The sequence below is a fragment of the Anoplolepis gracilipes genome, chromosome 10, assembly GCF_047496725.1.
Source record: "Anoplolepis gracilipes chromosome 10, ASM4749672v1, whole genome shotgun sequence".
In the NCBI taxonomy this organism is placed as follows: Eukaryota; Metazoa; Arthropoda; class Insecta; order Hymenoptera; family Formicidae; genus Anoplolepis; species Anoplolepis gracilipes.
This window is the reverse complement of record NC_132979.1, coordinates 6805996-6821447: the sequence shown is the minus strand read 5'-3', so window position 1 is coordinate 6821447 and position 15452 is coordinate 6805996. Positions and strand designations below refer to the sequence as shown.

Here is a 15452-nt window from a genome sequence, read left to right as displayed (position 1 = left end):
GTTCGACAACAATTTCAAAGTCGGTCGTCTCGACTATGAAAGCATATTGAACACTCGACTGCATCGCCGTAACGTCGCCAATGTGGTGCGAACTCAGTGGAAAACCGCATTTCCACAATGCTACGGTCGCGCGAATTACGTGGCGAGCAGTGAAAAGCAAATGCATAATTTAAACTCAAATATCGCACTTTCGTGAACCACGATTTTCCACTTTCGATTAAAACTCGTACACGCATCGATGGATGAAAATATTCTCGTTATTTTATTTGACGATAAAAGAATACCATTTAAATATAAAATCATCAAATTTGATTAATAGAACCAATTACAATGTATTTCAGCATAAAACTTCAACCCCATTAATTAATTTTATTTCTTTATTTAAAAAATTGCAATATTAATTTAAAAATTATTATCCTACTTTCTTATAAATGCGCCGTTTCTTTCTTTTTTTTTTTTATTCGAGTGAAATTATTTTTATGTTATTTTATATAGTTATATATTTAGTTGTATGTTATATATTTTAGTTATATGTTTTAATTGTAAATATCATGTGTCTATAAATATTTTATATTTATTATACACAATAAATGTCCTGTGAAAAAAAAACCTCATACAAATATTAATATTTCTAATGTCATAAATATATAAATAAAACGCTCGTAGATGGTCAAATACTACCGACCAGCCGTCGTCAGGATGTGTCGGCGAACGGTACGCTGGTGCTGCATCGAGTTGACAGCAGTACCGATCGCGGTGCGTACACGTGCACCGCGAAGAACAAGCAGGGTCGTTCCGACTCGCAGACCATTCACATCGAAGTCAAAGGTAAGGTCTTGCGTTCAGTCGCGTTCATTGTCATGTATACACACTGTGTACTTGATTTATCTCCGTTTCTTTTTAATACGGAGATTTTTGTCCGTTTAAATTGGAACAACAGTGTCCCACAAGCGAGGTCGTCGTTCGACAATAACGGTGATCCGCTTTATCGGGATTTTCTGCGGTTCCCCTCGAGACCATCCGCAAAGTCGACCGTTGTAGCCAGTAATCGCGACGAAGTGCTTTCATGATGAAGTCGATTTATCGGGAGAAATCGCACGGCGCGTCACGTCGTTTCCGGATTTGTCGCACACCGTTAAACGTGAAAATTGTGAATTAAAATCTTCTTTTGACTATATATAATATTTTGATCAATTTGGATTTTAAAGAATTTAAAGAACAAAATAATAATATAAAATATATATAATATATATAATAGAATATAAAACCTATACCGGATATGCTTTTAATAACAGATTCTCTGCTCATTCGAGAGACAATTTTTTTCTTTGACAAAAATGTCGTCAATCATCAAAAGGTCATTCGGTGGAGTTTTAGGACTCTGTATATACATACAGATATATATTATAAAAATTATTAACGTCATTGAAAACACGAGCTTGGATATAGCAAGTGGTTGATAAAAAAATTAGAGCGCATATATCAAGGAAATGTCCGATTCGTCTTTCTTCGTGAAAGAATTTTAAATTGATAGCCGTGCGCGCAGAATTGCGCGAACGTTTTATCGAATCGTGAATTTTTATCTCGCGTATTGAAGCACGACAATTTTCCTTTCGATATGCGTCACACCGCGGAAAGAATCGTCGTAGAAAAATTTGTAGCGCTTCTTCCGCATGCACATAGTACGAATACAGTCTCGTGTGTATAATATAGAAAAAAGATAAAAGGAAGAACTACAAGTACACATTTTATTTCTCGAGATCGAACGGCCGAGGCTCCTCTACCTCGCATATACTACAATGGTGCGTTTATGTGTGTGTGTGTGTGTGTGTGTGTGTGTGTGTGCAACGAACTTTCTATGATTTAAAAAGAAATCCCAGCCGCTTCATTTCTACCGCAAAAGGCGCTCTACGTTTGGCCGTAAGATTTCTCTCTCGCGTAACGGGATATTTCGGGAGATAAATTATTTCGCAAGAACTTCCATACGTTTATTCTCCACGTGTATGAGCTATGAATTTATTGCCATTCTAGTGCATCAATAATGGTTACATATAAAGAGCATTTTAAAATTCTAAAACCTACCTTAATTCTCCAACTATTCGTATAATAAATTTATGTAACAGATATATATTATATTAATAAAATAATTTTTTAACCACACACACACACACACACACACACACACACACACACACACATATTTGATTAAATGTTTCGAGCTACCGAAATTAATAGAGTTGCTTCTATTACTAATGATTTATTGAATATACGGTTGATGAACGTTAAAAATTTGAAGGGACATTGTCGTACCATTAAATAACGTAATATAATCATTAAATATGTTCTAATAATATTTCTAGCACAGTATTTAAGAGGATAGACAATAGAATTTTAATAAATATTATATCTTCAACACTGCTTTTGGATTAATGACAATTTCAGATAATCATGATTTTTATGCTGCTATCACGCCGAGCAAAGCACGCAGGTAGGATATATAAAATGTGTTTGCGACGGTTAGTGAGAAAATTAGATCCCGCAATCTTGAAACTCTTCATGTACATACTCCCAATCTAAATTTTTTGAGTCGAGAGAATATTGGATCGCAAAAGTCGAGCATATATATGGACAAAAAAAGTATCAAATATATATTCTATTAAATTTCTACAGTGTTATTTCATTGAAAAAAAATGTAGCACAAGTTTTGTATTATTCTGCGTATTTTTGAGGAAAAATAATTCTAAAAGACTAAAAAATAAGCAGTTAAGCAGAGAGGAAGAATTGGAGAAACCAATGTTATTCTATGACTTGGAGATAATCTGATGCATTCTCTCTAATAATTAAATATATATCCCGAAAAAATTGTATTCTAAAAATATGTACTTTATAAATTCGCTTAATAGATATTTTTAATGAATACCTATTAAAGATATTTTCTTTACGTGATGTTTTTTTTGAAATACCTTATATATAAATTAGGTAAAAAAAACTTTATACTATATTAAGTATAAGAACTATTAACTTGTCAAAGTGATAATAAATATTTATTAATTTTTTATTATTGAGAATAATAATTTCAAATATTAAGTAATATATCGTTCAATATATATTCTTAAATATTAAGAATATCTAAGACTACTGTATTCTTTAGAGGGATTTTCTCAAACTAAAAGCATTCTTTGGTACTTATTTTAGAGAAAGATATAAAGATAAGTGAAATATTTCTTAAGATAAGAATATAATTTTTTCGGTGTATATAGTATTTTAAAATATTACATAAATAATTATTTCTGTTCTCATTCGGGGTTTGACACATTCAAAAAGCGCTTTGCTGTTTTTTTTCTCTCGACTCGACTCCTTCCGCAACAACGACGCCGATGAGGATGACGAAGACGCCGACGACGGAGGTCATCGCATCGTAAAAAATAAACTCTCGTACTTCTTGTAATTTGCAGTACCACCTAAAATCGATCCGTTTAGCTTTCCCGACAATATCCAGGCGGGCGCGCGGGTGCACGTGACCTGCGCGGTCAGCGAGGGCGACTCGCCTCTGAAGATCACCTGGCTAAAGGACGGCAGGCCGTTGAAGCCGCGGGAGGCCACGACGCATCAGATCGGCGAGTTCGATCTCGCATTGAGGATACAGAGCGCGTCGACCGCGCATAACGGCAACTATACTTGCGTGGCGAGCAACGACGCCGCCAAGACATCTCGCACAGCATCCCTCCTGGTCCATGGTACGCAGCGGCCGCAGCCTATCCGTCAGATGCCGGAAAAAAACCCTCCCGTCGCCTCGTTTTTTCTCCCCCTCTCCCGCTCTCAAAGAGAAAAAAAGCTGCATCCGAGAATCATTTCAGATTGAATGTTTTTTTTTTTTTTTTTTCCACTCATCTCGCCTGAAAAATGACGATTTTTTTTTCTCCTCGTTATACATGTACAACACGGGTGGCTGTCATCTGATTCGATCCTCACATCTAACGTGGAATAATATTCCACTATATTTCGTAAGGGTTGATGATATTTTTTTAAAATTCCGTCAGTTTTAGAACTTCAAGCTCTCGAGGTTCTCGTTTCGAGAAAGTTTTTCCTGATTTTTCGAATCAATCTCCACATTCGAGTAGTATAGCCATTTTTATTTCCTTGACTGGCGGTTCTGATTCCGCTAAAAGCTCTCTTCCAATCGTACTTGGCGGTTACGCGCGTTTCCATTGATGACGGGTACCCGGTGATGGGGGCAGAAAAATGGAAAAAAAAAATACGGTGGTCGCTATTAATCGATGCGCGACTCTCGAGCAGCCCCACTTCAGCGCATGAATCTCATGGGCAAAGCAAAAGATCAATCCGCGATGGAATAATAACCGTCGATATAGGAAGGATAAAAAGTTTGATATCCTCGCGCGAACTCTTGAAATGCCGACATTGAAATGATCTGACTTTTTTTTTCTCTCATCGTCCGTGTAAATCGACGAGATTCGATCGAGCGTGATTTAAAAGCGTGAATGAAAAGGGAACAGTGAAAAAAATCTCGTCGAAGATTACGCGGTCGAGATCTCTCGCGATTACATATCAAACCTATTTCGGCTTCTATTATAAAAAAAAAAAAAAAAAAAAAAGCACTCCAAATAGAGGCGAGATATTTATCACTCAAAGGCTAAAGAGTACAGAGGGGCCACTTCCACACGTTTCACAACCGTCGATGCGCGCGTTAGGTATTATGCAAACCCCTGTACAAACATCCACCCCCCCCCCCGAGAATTTACATCTCTCCCCTCATCGAGGATGGCGCGCGTGTATTAAAAGCGGCTTCTTTCGACGAGCGAATGGCCGCGAGCGAAACGTCGACGGGAGCTGCCGTCGACGACGAGCGAACCAGTCGCCTAAGGGCGATTTCCGCATTTCGTCGACGAGCAAAGAACAAACAGGGGGAACAGATTGTTTCTCTTTGTGTGCCTCCTACGTGCGTATTTATTTATTTCGTGTCCCCGTGTACGCGTGGAATAAAATTAATTCGCGAATGATAATCCGCGCTGTCAGAAATTAGTTTCTCTTTGAGGGAAGCGATTCTATTTATCTTTCCCGCAAATTGCGCGAATATTGAAAAGTCTCGAAAACAGTGTAAATTATTTCCCATGTATTAAATATTTATACATATATTCATATTTAAAAGCATTGATATAATCCGTAATATTTATATATTCATATTTAAAAATATTTTTAAACTCGAAAGATAGAAATTTTTGGCCGTAGATAGAAAACCATTTTTTTTTTTTTTTTTTTTACTTTAAATCTACATCGCATTCGCACGCGAATTAACGTCACGCGCTCGCTATCGATAACGTTGGGGCAGACGCCAATTAAGGGACCGTCGACCGCCAAATTATCTTCGTCGGGAATTCGCGCTCTACTTGCTTCGAAACTATGCGACGCAAATTTATCAACTCAATGTGTCTGCCGCAAGAGCTTCTTTGTTGCCTCGTCCGAGAACCCTCTCTTCTTCCTCCCTGTCCTTCTCCTGGCTTTTATACGTACGTACACGCGCACATGTACACGTACGACGGACCTCTTTGGGCATTACTCACGTTACGTTGCCTGTACCCGGCTGTGCGCACGCGGTTTCTCAATTATTCTCAAACAACCGTCGCGTTCTGTTCTAATACCCCCGGGGGCTCCGGCGTTCTCTGGGTTGTATCCGGTGTATACATCGGTATCGCACGAGGTGCACAACGAGGCAAGTTATTATTGTTGTTCCGCGGCATTACGCTCGTCGCGACGAGCGTATTCCCATCGAAAAGTCGACGACCGGGAACGAAGAGGGATCTCTCTCACCCTCGCCCTCTCTCGCTTCTACTTGATTGTTTCGCCGGTGAATATTTTGCGAAATACACGAGTGTCGTAACACTCGGGGGACCCGCTTTCTGCGAACGTCGGAAACGTATACAGTTAAACGATGCTATCGCGGAACCATAAACCCTTTCATCGTCAGCGATGCAGGAAGATGTCGCGAATTGTTGGCGATTCGCTTTAGGTGGCTTTTAATGACACGGTAATGATAAATAATGGCTACTTGAAAATTTCCGTGTGTTAAATGACTGATGAAGAATTCTGAAATGTGCATTTGCATATATATTGTGTATGTAATGCGTTATTATATATTTAATGTCGACATTAATGGAACAACATTTCTCGTTCTGCGTTATTTTAATTTTGTCCATAGTTTTCATTCATCATTATTTCTCTCTGTTTGTTTCAGTACAGACACACTCTTACGCGACCACACAACAAATATATAACACAACGTATCGCATCGGCATGCAAGAAAATTAAATTAAATCATTCTCACACGTGACACTTTCACAACTAATTGATCAACGGAGAGTCTCACAATGTTTTTCACATTTTATTCCATCAATTCTAGCGAGGCGGGAAAAATATGTCTGGCAGTCTGTACGTTGCAAGTCCACGTTCAAAGACTCCTCTCAGACCTCGACCACAGATCCGCCGTTGTGTAAACTGACCCGCGAAACTCGCTGGTCAAACTATTAACTCAACAATTTCACCCGTATTCCTCCGGACTAACTGCGCTCAGTCTCCGGACTTGGTTAACGACAGTGGTTAAGTCTCGTATTTCGGGACGACGGATCAGGACTACCTGCACTTATTTCTCGCGATTCTAACCGATCTGCGATGCGCATCAAGCGGAAAAGGTTCAACCGAAGCTCCAACAGCGGAGAAGACCACCTCCAAAGGTCCACCGGGCCTCCACAACTCTACAACAAGGCTACACGTGTACACGCACACCATACCATTCACACTCACAGTCACCATGTTTTCTCTCTCTTTTTTTGTGCAGTTCCGCCCACCATAGCTCCCTTTAGCTTTAAGAAGGACCTGTCGGAGGGCCTGCGGGCCCAGGTGACCTGCATGGTCGAGAAGGGCGATCCGCCGTTCACGATCATCTGGTCCAAGGACGGCGAGCCAATTTCCACCCCCGGCACGGTGGCCGTAAACGTCGCCGTAAACGATCCCCGACACCACTCGCAGACACCCCCTGGGCTGCGCGTAACCAACATTGACGCTCATTCCAGCGCCATAGTTATCGAGCGCGTCACCGCCGCTCATACCGGCAACTATACTTGCTTGGCGCGCAATTCGGTGGCCGAGGTCCTCTGGACGGCCGAGTTGATCGTTCGTGGTAAAGTAAAGAGAGCTCTACCGCACTAGCTGTGCCGCACCGCGGAAAACGCACCGAGTCTGTGTGTTTTTTTTCTCTCTCTCTCTCTCTCTCTCTCTCTCTCTCTCGCACATCACTGTATTGCACCTGGCAGCGCACTATTGTATTCGCGATGATGTAGCGGCGGCGGGTGGACGAGTCTGGAGGGTGAAGATGGTTGCCGAATAGAATCTTTTTAATTAATTTGGAGAAAGAAAGAAAGAAAGATAATGAAAGATACCACTTACATATAAATTAAGTTGAAAAATTATTTATTATTTTTTATACTAATAAAGCGTGATTTAAAATTTAAATTATTTTTCTACAGATAAGTGAAAGTTTTCATTTAACATAACTATACTATATATTATATTATGATTTTTAACGTAAAATATTTCGGAAATTAGCTTTGAAGAAAAATATCAAGAGACAAAAATGTTTACTTTTGAAAAATATTATTATATTATATTATATATTATATAATGTAAAAAATGAGGTTTCTTATTTAAAAATTGATTTTCTGACTATTACTAGAAGTTAAAAGAAGATCCCCATTTTACGTTTCCCTAACAATGTTTGCTTAAAACATTTTTCTCTAAAATTGTACTTGTTTTTAAATATTTATTTGTTAAAATAAAATGTGCCCTATATATCTCTGTACATTTCGTGTTATATCACTGTTAACACAAAAATAATTTTTTTTAACGTAATTTTTTTACGTTATGAACCTTATTTTGCGGTGTCTAATCATACGACTGTGATTTAAACGCAGAAAGATAGAATGCGCGATTCGGATAAATTACAAATTGTAGAGTGTGAAATTAAATTCCCTGGCGATCAGAGCGTGGGATTCGCGAAATAAAAATTAAATTCCCAGGCGATCAAGCCGTGGAATTTGCGAATGATAATGCAAGTTGGCGATTAAAATGCCGAGTCACCCTCCGATTTCATTCACCCGCGGTCGCCGTATCGTCGTCACGTAAGCGCAGCCGCAGCCGCAGCAGCAGCAGCAGCCACCGCAGCCGTCCGTCAAAAAGTAGCATGATGCGGAAGTCACCCTAGGGCTGCGCGCTCGGATTTTGCAGCAGCGAATATCCGGATATCGAGGAAGAATATCGACTATGTTCGCGCGCGCGCGCGCGCGCTCGGAATTCGAACGCGGCGGATTTTAGCTTTGTGTGCACAAAAGTAATATCCGCACCCCCCGTGAATTATGACACATGTGCCGTTAAACGAGACCACCGTACGCGTATATGTATTGTTAACAACGCGGAGCTATCGATAACAAAATCTCCCTCGTAGATTCGTCTATCGATTGCGTTTTGCCGATTAATTGCGATGTGATAAGCGGTTACATAATTAACCGAAATATAATAGAATGTCTCTAGAGGAAGGATGTGAGAGATGTCTGATTTAAAAGTCTTTAAATAGAATGCATTGCAATTATTATTTAGTTCTGTCAATGACATGTGTCTCACGTGTCATATTAGTTGTTATTTGTCAGTCAATTTCTCTGTCTTTCTTATATATTAGCAGTTATAGAATTTTATATAAATTCTGATTTTCTATTTAAAATCTTTCTGAACGAGACTTTTGATTCTGAAAAATCTGTCTTCCGGGCCATTCTAGGTAATATTTTCTTATACAGAGAGTCCACGTATCGCGTATTTGAAAATTTTCAGAAGTGAGATTGTATCACTGATAAAACGTCACTTTTTTTCACATATCGGTCTTTGAGATAAAATAGTTGAATTTTTCACAAAAGAATTGAAACAAAAATGACTCTTCCACGCGAAAAGTTTGCTGATTAAAAAAAAAAAAAAAAAAAAAAAACGGGAGAGAGTCGCGTCCGAAATTTTTCTGGAAACATGTTACGCGCTATTTCGGATATTCACGAGGACAATTCGCCATTCCGGGTAAACGGGCAACGGCATCGTCCGGATAAACGCAGCCTTAGAGTCCTTTTTTCCGAGACGATACACGCGAAATGACGCAGCAGCAGCAGCAGCAGCAGCAGCAGCAGCCGCCCAGCCAGCAACCCCGTCGCACCAACGCACTTGAGCACAGCATAATATAACGTTTGTTTCACCCCCTCACGCGGTCTCGCACCGCACATATATCGTATTTTCTATCTAGATATGTATCCAACACACTCGCGCACCGTGTTCCAACTCGCACCTGTCTCTACCCCTTATCGCGATAATTAAGTACTACGATCGCATACTCCCTCGCATTAATTTCGCGAGTGTCAAATGCAAACGCGACACCCAACCCTTTGGTTACGAAAGAGCGTTGGCGAAAAATATAATTCATCTACCTTTCAAAATGCTTTAACGTCGAATAATAATTTAACAAGTAGTCTTATCAATTTACGCCTTAAGAGGATCCTAAACCGTCCTGTATTATTGATATTTTTATTATATCAAAATGTTTTTATTAGTTGTATAGAATGATAAATTTTTTTCCACGATGAAAAGTATATACCTTTTCCGAACTTATGTTAATAAAGAAAAAAGTTAAGAAATTACAGTTTTTTATCGGTTTCTAGGACCAAATTGTAACAATAATTGCTTGATACAAACGTCTTGCAGTTTGTATCAACAAAATGAGATAAGTTCCAGATATAATAAATTGCATGAAGGAATATTAGTGAACGTTTAGATATGAGCTTAGAAAGTCTAGATAAAAAACATTTCGTTGAAGAAAATGTTGTGCAGCAAAATGTTTTTACTAGACTTCCAAACTCATTTCTAAAAGTTCACAAATATTCCTTCATGTAATTCTTACAGTGGGAACCTATTTTATTTTATGTGTATAAATTGCAACTTTTATATTAAGTAAATGTATTGTCATTAGATTAGATTTTGATCGGCAATATAGAACAGTTTTAGGATCCCTTTAAGCGTATTGATTAACGTGTTGGAAACTGCTAAATCACTATGTTGGAAGAGAGACAATAAAATATAAAAAAAAGATATATAAAAAAAATATACGTAGAACAAGAAATATGTATATAAAATTTCGGCCGATATGATATTCGTTTGTCGTATTCAACACGATCGCAGTAGCCTAGAATGAAAAATGTACTGCATGCGAGGGCCAATACGCAGGCATTCTGCACAAAATTCGATTTTGCGCATATATATATATATATATATATATATATATATATATATACATATATGTGTGTATGTATATTTATATAGATATATATAGCACCATATCGTCTTATGTGTGAGCCACGACGAGTTAGACGAACGAGCAGCAGCAGCAACAGCAGCAATCTCGTAGTTCAATTTTAGAGCACCGAGTCACGTTCACTTCACCCAGCACACGCATATCTGCACTGACACGTTTTTCACAAGTTATTTTTCTTTCTTATTTGATCCTGAGCGTCCCTAATCCCTTGGCGCATACCGATCTAACCAATACGATGCCCACTCCTCGTACCTCGTTTCTTCCTTCCATCTTCTTTCCTTTCTCTCCGCATCATCGAAAATTCGTATGCCACCTATCTAACCCACCGAGAGGAATCGGTCCCGTTTGATCCGCACGTTTGCCGAAAGAATTGGTTTCTGATGCGAAATCGTTACAGCAATGAAGGGTAGGAGGGAATTGAGGGACGTTACATTTCTATTGAATTGAGATCGATAGCCAATCAATTTAGATATCAAAGCCAAAATATTCAAATTAAGAAGAAAGCTTGATTGCTCTCCGGAAAAAGAGAGAGAACTATAATTTTATGATTAAAAAAGGAACCTCGTATCTCGCTAAAAAAAAAAAAAAAAAATTGTCGCTTTATCGACTAAAATAAATTGCGATAATAGTTATCTCCGTATAAATATATGTGTCATGATTTTATTGTGCGATATCGCGTATAAATTATCATCCACGAAATTGTCGAAATGGAAAATTATACATTTTTTCACGTAACTCAATTCTCGCAATATGGTATAGTGCGTAATATCTTTCAACTCTTCAATTATTAATTACAATCGGACGGATAATTTGCTTGCAAACGCATAAATACACGCTACATTATGTAAATGAGCGTGTGTTTGTATATATATATATATATAATATTTATATAAAATTCGCGCGATAGTTTGGCTCAAACGGGGCGCGTATTTCGTGCACTTTGTGTGTATATTTGTACGCAACAATTGATCGTGCACATTCATATACGCTCTATTGGATTTGCACACAGCACCAATTTATCGTATCACTTGTACCGCTCTGTTCTCTGTGGTTATCGCGGTGTTAATCATCGATATTATTTTATGATTTGTCCCCGATGGAAAAATCTTTTAGCCAGCGCGCACGTTTGGCACACGTTTTTCTCCCTTTATTTTCCAAACCTATCTTTCTCTCTGTGTTTCTCTCCCATCCGTTCTCATCCCTGTCTCGATATATGCGCGAGACAAAGAAAGAAGAAACGAAAGGGAGAGAAGAAGATACAAAGGAAGCAAATAGCGGACAGTCCGTAATTTTTATCAGTAAAAGTTTCGCGCCGTTTATCCGCAATCCCGAGGGGACACTTTCTCTCTCTCTCTCTCTCTTCTATCTTCTCTCTCTTTCTCGTGCATTTTCAAATCCTATTTCTCTTTACTTTCGCGGCAGCTAAAGTAGGAAGTTACAGTAGGCCAATCCTCTCCCCAAGAACTTTTCGCTCTTGCCTCGGCACAATAAGCTTAAAGCAGAGAAACGTCGCGCGACGATATCCGGAAGTCTTCATTCTCGGTGAATCCTTTATCCTAGCAAGACACGATTGAGAGTCTAATAATTGTTCAACATAATTACGTTTTTTTTTTTTTTAAATTAATTGTTTTATATTTGTTTACATTGCTTTGCTATGTCTGTGTGTATGTATATGTACAGGATGTTATCATGACCTTTATGTCATCTCGAATAAATCCTAAAATGTTTTATAGAAAAATATTTTCAGATAGAATTGATTTCAAATAGAATCATACAATTTTGTTTCAAATGGAGATGCTTGTAAGAGGTCCAGATTATTTTTGTCTTTTTAAACAAAACCGATATGATTTCTCCGACACAAGTCGAGTTTTTATAAAATGTATTTATTGTATATAAAAATATTACAATAGAGAATCGTAAAAAAATCAATAGTTTACAAAATATTTCATAATGCGTTTTGATGCATGTAATCTATCATAATACTATTTTAATACTTTTATGTACAAGCTAATGAAGAGAATAAATTCATGGCAGAAAAGAAACCAGAATAAATCTTTATCTGAAACATTTTCGATAAAACATATTTTAATATTTATAGGAAATAATAATTTTGTATATATACATATAAGATTTCTGAATTAATCGATCAGAATTTATTCAGAGAATTAACTCTTTCCCGGACGGGCGTAAATATTATCAGAGACAACCTTAACTCTTTTAATAATACAATCACTTAGCCGAGAGGCGAGAGAAGATTAAAATTCTTCTTAATTCAAAATTTTATCTGAAATTAAACAAAAGGAGTAGGATTTCGGAGAGCAAACAGCACGACCGCGTAGACGCGAACTTCCGGATCGCGTCGTTGCAGTAGCCGCCGGCTATATCCGGAGAAAGTCCAATCGCTTAATAATCGATTAATAATTATGGATCAGTACCACCACGCTGGGTGGTGGAGCCGCAGGACGCCCGCGCGTCGGAGGGGATGCCTCGATTGAGCCTGCATTGTCACGCTGACGGGTTCCCGCCACCGCTGGTCACGTGGCGGCGCGGTAGCGGCAGAAAACCGGGCGATTATCACGACATAGCCAGCCACGAGCACATGCAGGACCTGAGGATACACTCGAACGGCTCGCTGGTGTTTGGTCGAGTGCAGGAGGATCACGAGGGCTTTTATCTATGCGAAGCTATGAACGGCATCGGAGCCGGGCTCAGTAAGGTCGTTTACCTCACCGTCAATGGTACGTTTGATTTTATATATAAGTAGTTTATAAGTAGTTTCTAGAAGACCCCCGCCCTCCCCCTCTTCCCTATAAGCGCGAAATCTCGTTTCTTCATTATAACAGCGAGAGTACAAAAGGCATGATTGTTCGATGGTCTCTCTTTTAACGTTGCACAATATCCTTTTTATGGCCTAGTAATTGTCAGAAGGAGATTTAATAACGTGAAATGTCATTTTTTGAAAGCGAAAGCATTTATCACATCTTTCAGTTGCCGTTTGCAGTTGCGGAAAATATGTACTTCAATGCGTTAACTAAAGCTTTGCGAAAAAAATATGTCTCTTTTTCTCTTGAAAATTCCTTTCAGAAGGACGAGTCTCTTCCCCACTAATTAGTGATTAACTCTAATTGGATCTCGAAGATGCTCCACGTATTATCAACAGTGTGACGATTGATCCATGTAACCAATTAGAGCTTTATCCTTCTAAGGCAATGGGAAAATATTTTCTCACGAAATAATCAAATTGCCTGAACACTCACTCTCTCTGTAGAACGCAGATCTCTCTTGGTTTTCAGAACAAACATTAACGGTGAAAATCATAATACATTTTCTTTTTCAGAAATAATGTGTAAATTAAGATTCATGTAATTTTTTTTCACCTTTGTTATTCATTATATATCTTTTAATCATACATTTTAAATTTTCAATTTTTATAAATTTTAATTATACGATATCAATCTATAATTTAATTATTAAATAATTATTGTAAATATTGTAATTTTTAAATATAATTTACAATACAATATCTATATGCATAAACATGTAGGTATATATAAATATTACAATATAATATAAATATATATATATATATTATATATAATATAAATACGTATATATTTATGCATATACATTCCACAAAAAACCGGTATAAAAATATAGATTTTATTGTGTTATCCGCTATTAGAAAACTTAATCATCCTTCGCAATCGCATTAAAAGTTTCTCAAAATGCAGACTTTATTTTCGTTTTTTTAATCACTTTGATATGATTATTTTTTACTTAATTGTATTACAAGCAATTTGAAATCGTTATTTTTTCGGTTGACTCATTGTCAGCGAATTATCGTATCAAGTTCTGCAATATCACAAGGAAATAATTTAAACTCTTTTTTTATACACCCTTTTGTACAACTTAAACTGAATTTTCTATTAACCGATTTTGCAAGTCTTCATTGTGTCATTCGTCATTGGAAAACTAATCATCTCATGCAATCGGCGTTAAAAGTTTCTTAAAATACAGACTTCAAACTTTATTTTCATTTTTTTAATCACCTGGATATAATAATTATTAACTGTGTTTTATAGGCATTTGAAATTTCATAATTTTTTCCTATTTTTCTAGTGTAGCGCTTTTTTGACGGAATGTATATATGCGTATATAAATAAGAAATGATGTGTGTGAACTCTATCTAATAAAATAAATTATTTAGATTAGGCCTATAAATATGTTTATACTTTTCTATTATTTTTTTTTAATTATTTATTGGTCTGACCAAATCCATCGTTTTCCACACAACACTTCTATGAGAAAAATTTGATTTTATCAAGAAACAAAACTCTCTTGCTCGGTTATCCTGAGTTATTCTGAAATGGCAAAATACATTTCTACGTCTATTGCACACATATGTCATTCCTTAATTGCGCAGTTCCCGCGCATTTCGTGGAGAAGCATCGCAATCAGACGGCGAGACTAGGCTCAAACGCCTCGCTGCGCTGCGAGGCAAAAGGCGATCATCCTTTGAAGATAGCCTGGAAGAAGGCCGGTTCCCAGCTGGATCCGAAGCTCTCGAACTATCGTTACACCCTGAAGGAGGACAATACCACCGACGGGGTCGTCAGCGTTCTCGGCTTCATCAGTACCAGCCGCGAGGATAGCGGAAGATACTTTTGTATCGCGTCCAACACTTACGGCCGCGACGAGATGACGATTCACCTTTACATCCAAGGTACGTAAACGGTTGGGCAATAAATTCTGCCGGAAAACGTATATATCCTCCCGCAAAGAGAACCGTTCACGTCGAATCGTAAAAACGCAGCAATGGCAAATTGACACATGCGGAAAGAAATTTAACAATACTCGCGCGGAGAAATAATAACGATATAAATAAATTGATATTTTTGTTATGATAATAATCGTTTGTGCGTTGTTGTACAGATTATCAGTAGAGAGTATGAAATTATTGCAGAGCGTACTATCGCGATGATACCTTTGGGGCATTGGATATTTGTGCGTAACGCTATTCCGCCGGACGTAATTATCGTAATGT

At 37.8% G+C, this 15452-nt stretch overlaps 1 protein-coding gene across 5 annotated transcripts in view; it reads left to right on the top strand.

Moving 5' to 3' along the window:
* The window catches only part of LOC140670445 (cell adhesion molecule Dscam2), a 169945-nt gene that overhangs the window by 139735 nt on the left and 14758 nt on the right, over positions 1-15452 (top strand). For 4 of the 5 annotated variants that reach the window (XM_072901042.1, XM_072901038.1, XM_072901039.1 and 1 more), the window contains exons 10-13: positions 667-828; positions 6851-7192; positions 12841-13146; positions 14832-15131. In XM_072901042.1, coding sequence (XP_072757143.1) covers positions 667-828; positions 6851-7192; positions 12841-13146; positions 14832-15131 — 1110 coding nt within the window. Of the gene's footprint in view, positions 1-666; positions 829-3455; positions 3738-6850; positions 7193-12840; positions 13147-14831; positions 15132-15452 lie in introns of all 5 variants that reach the window. The other variant, XM_072901041.1, reaches the window with a different exon arrangement.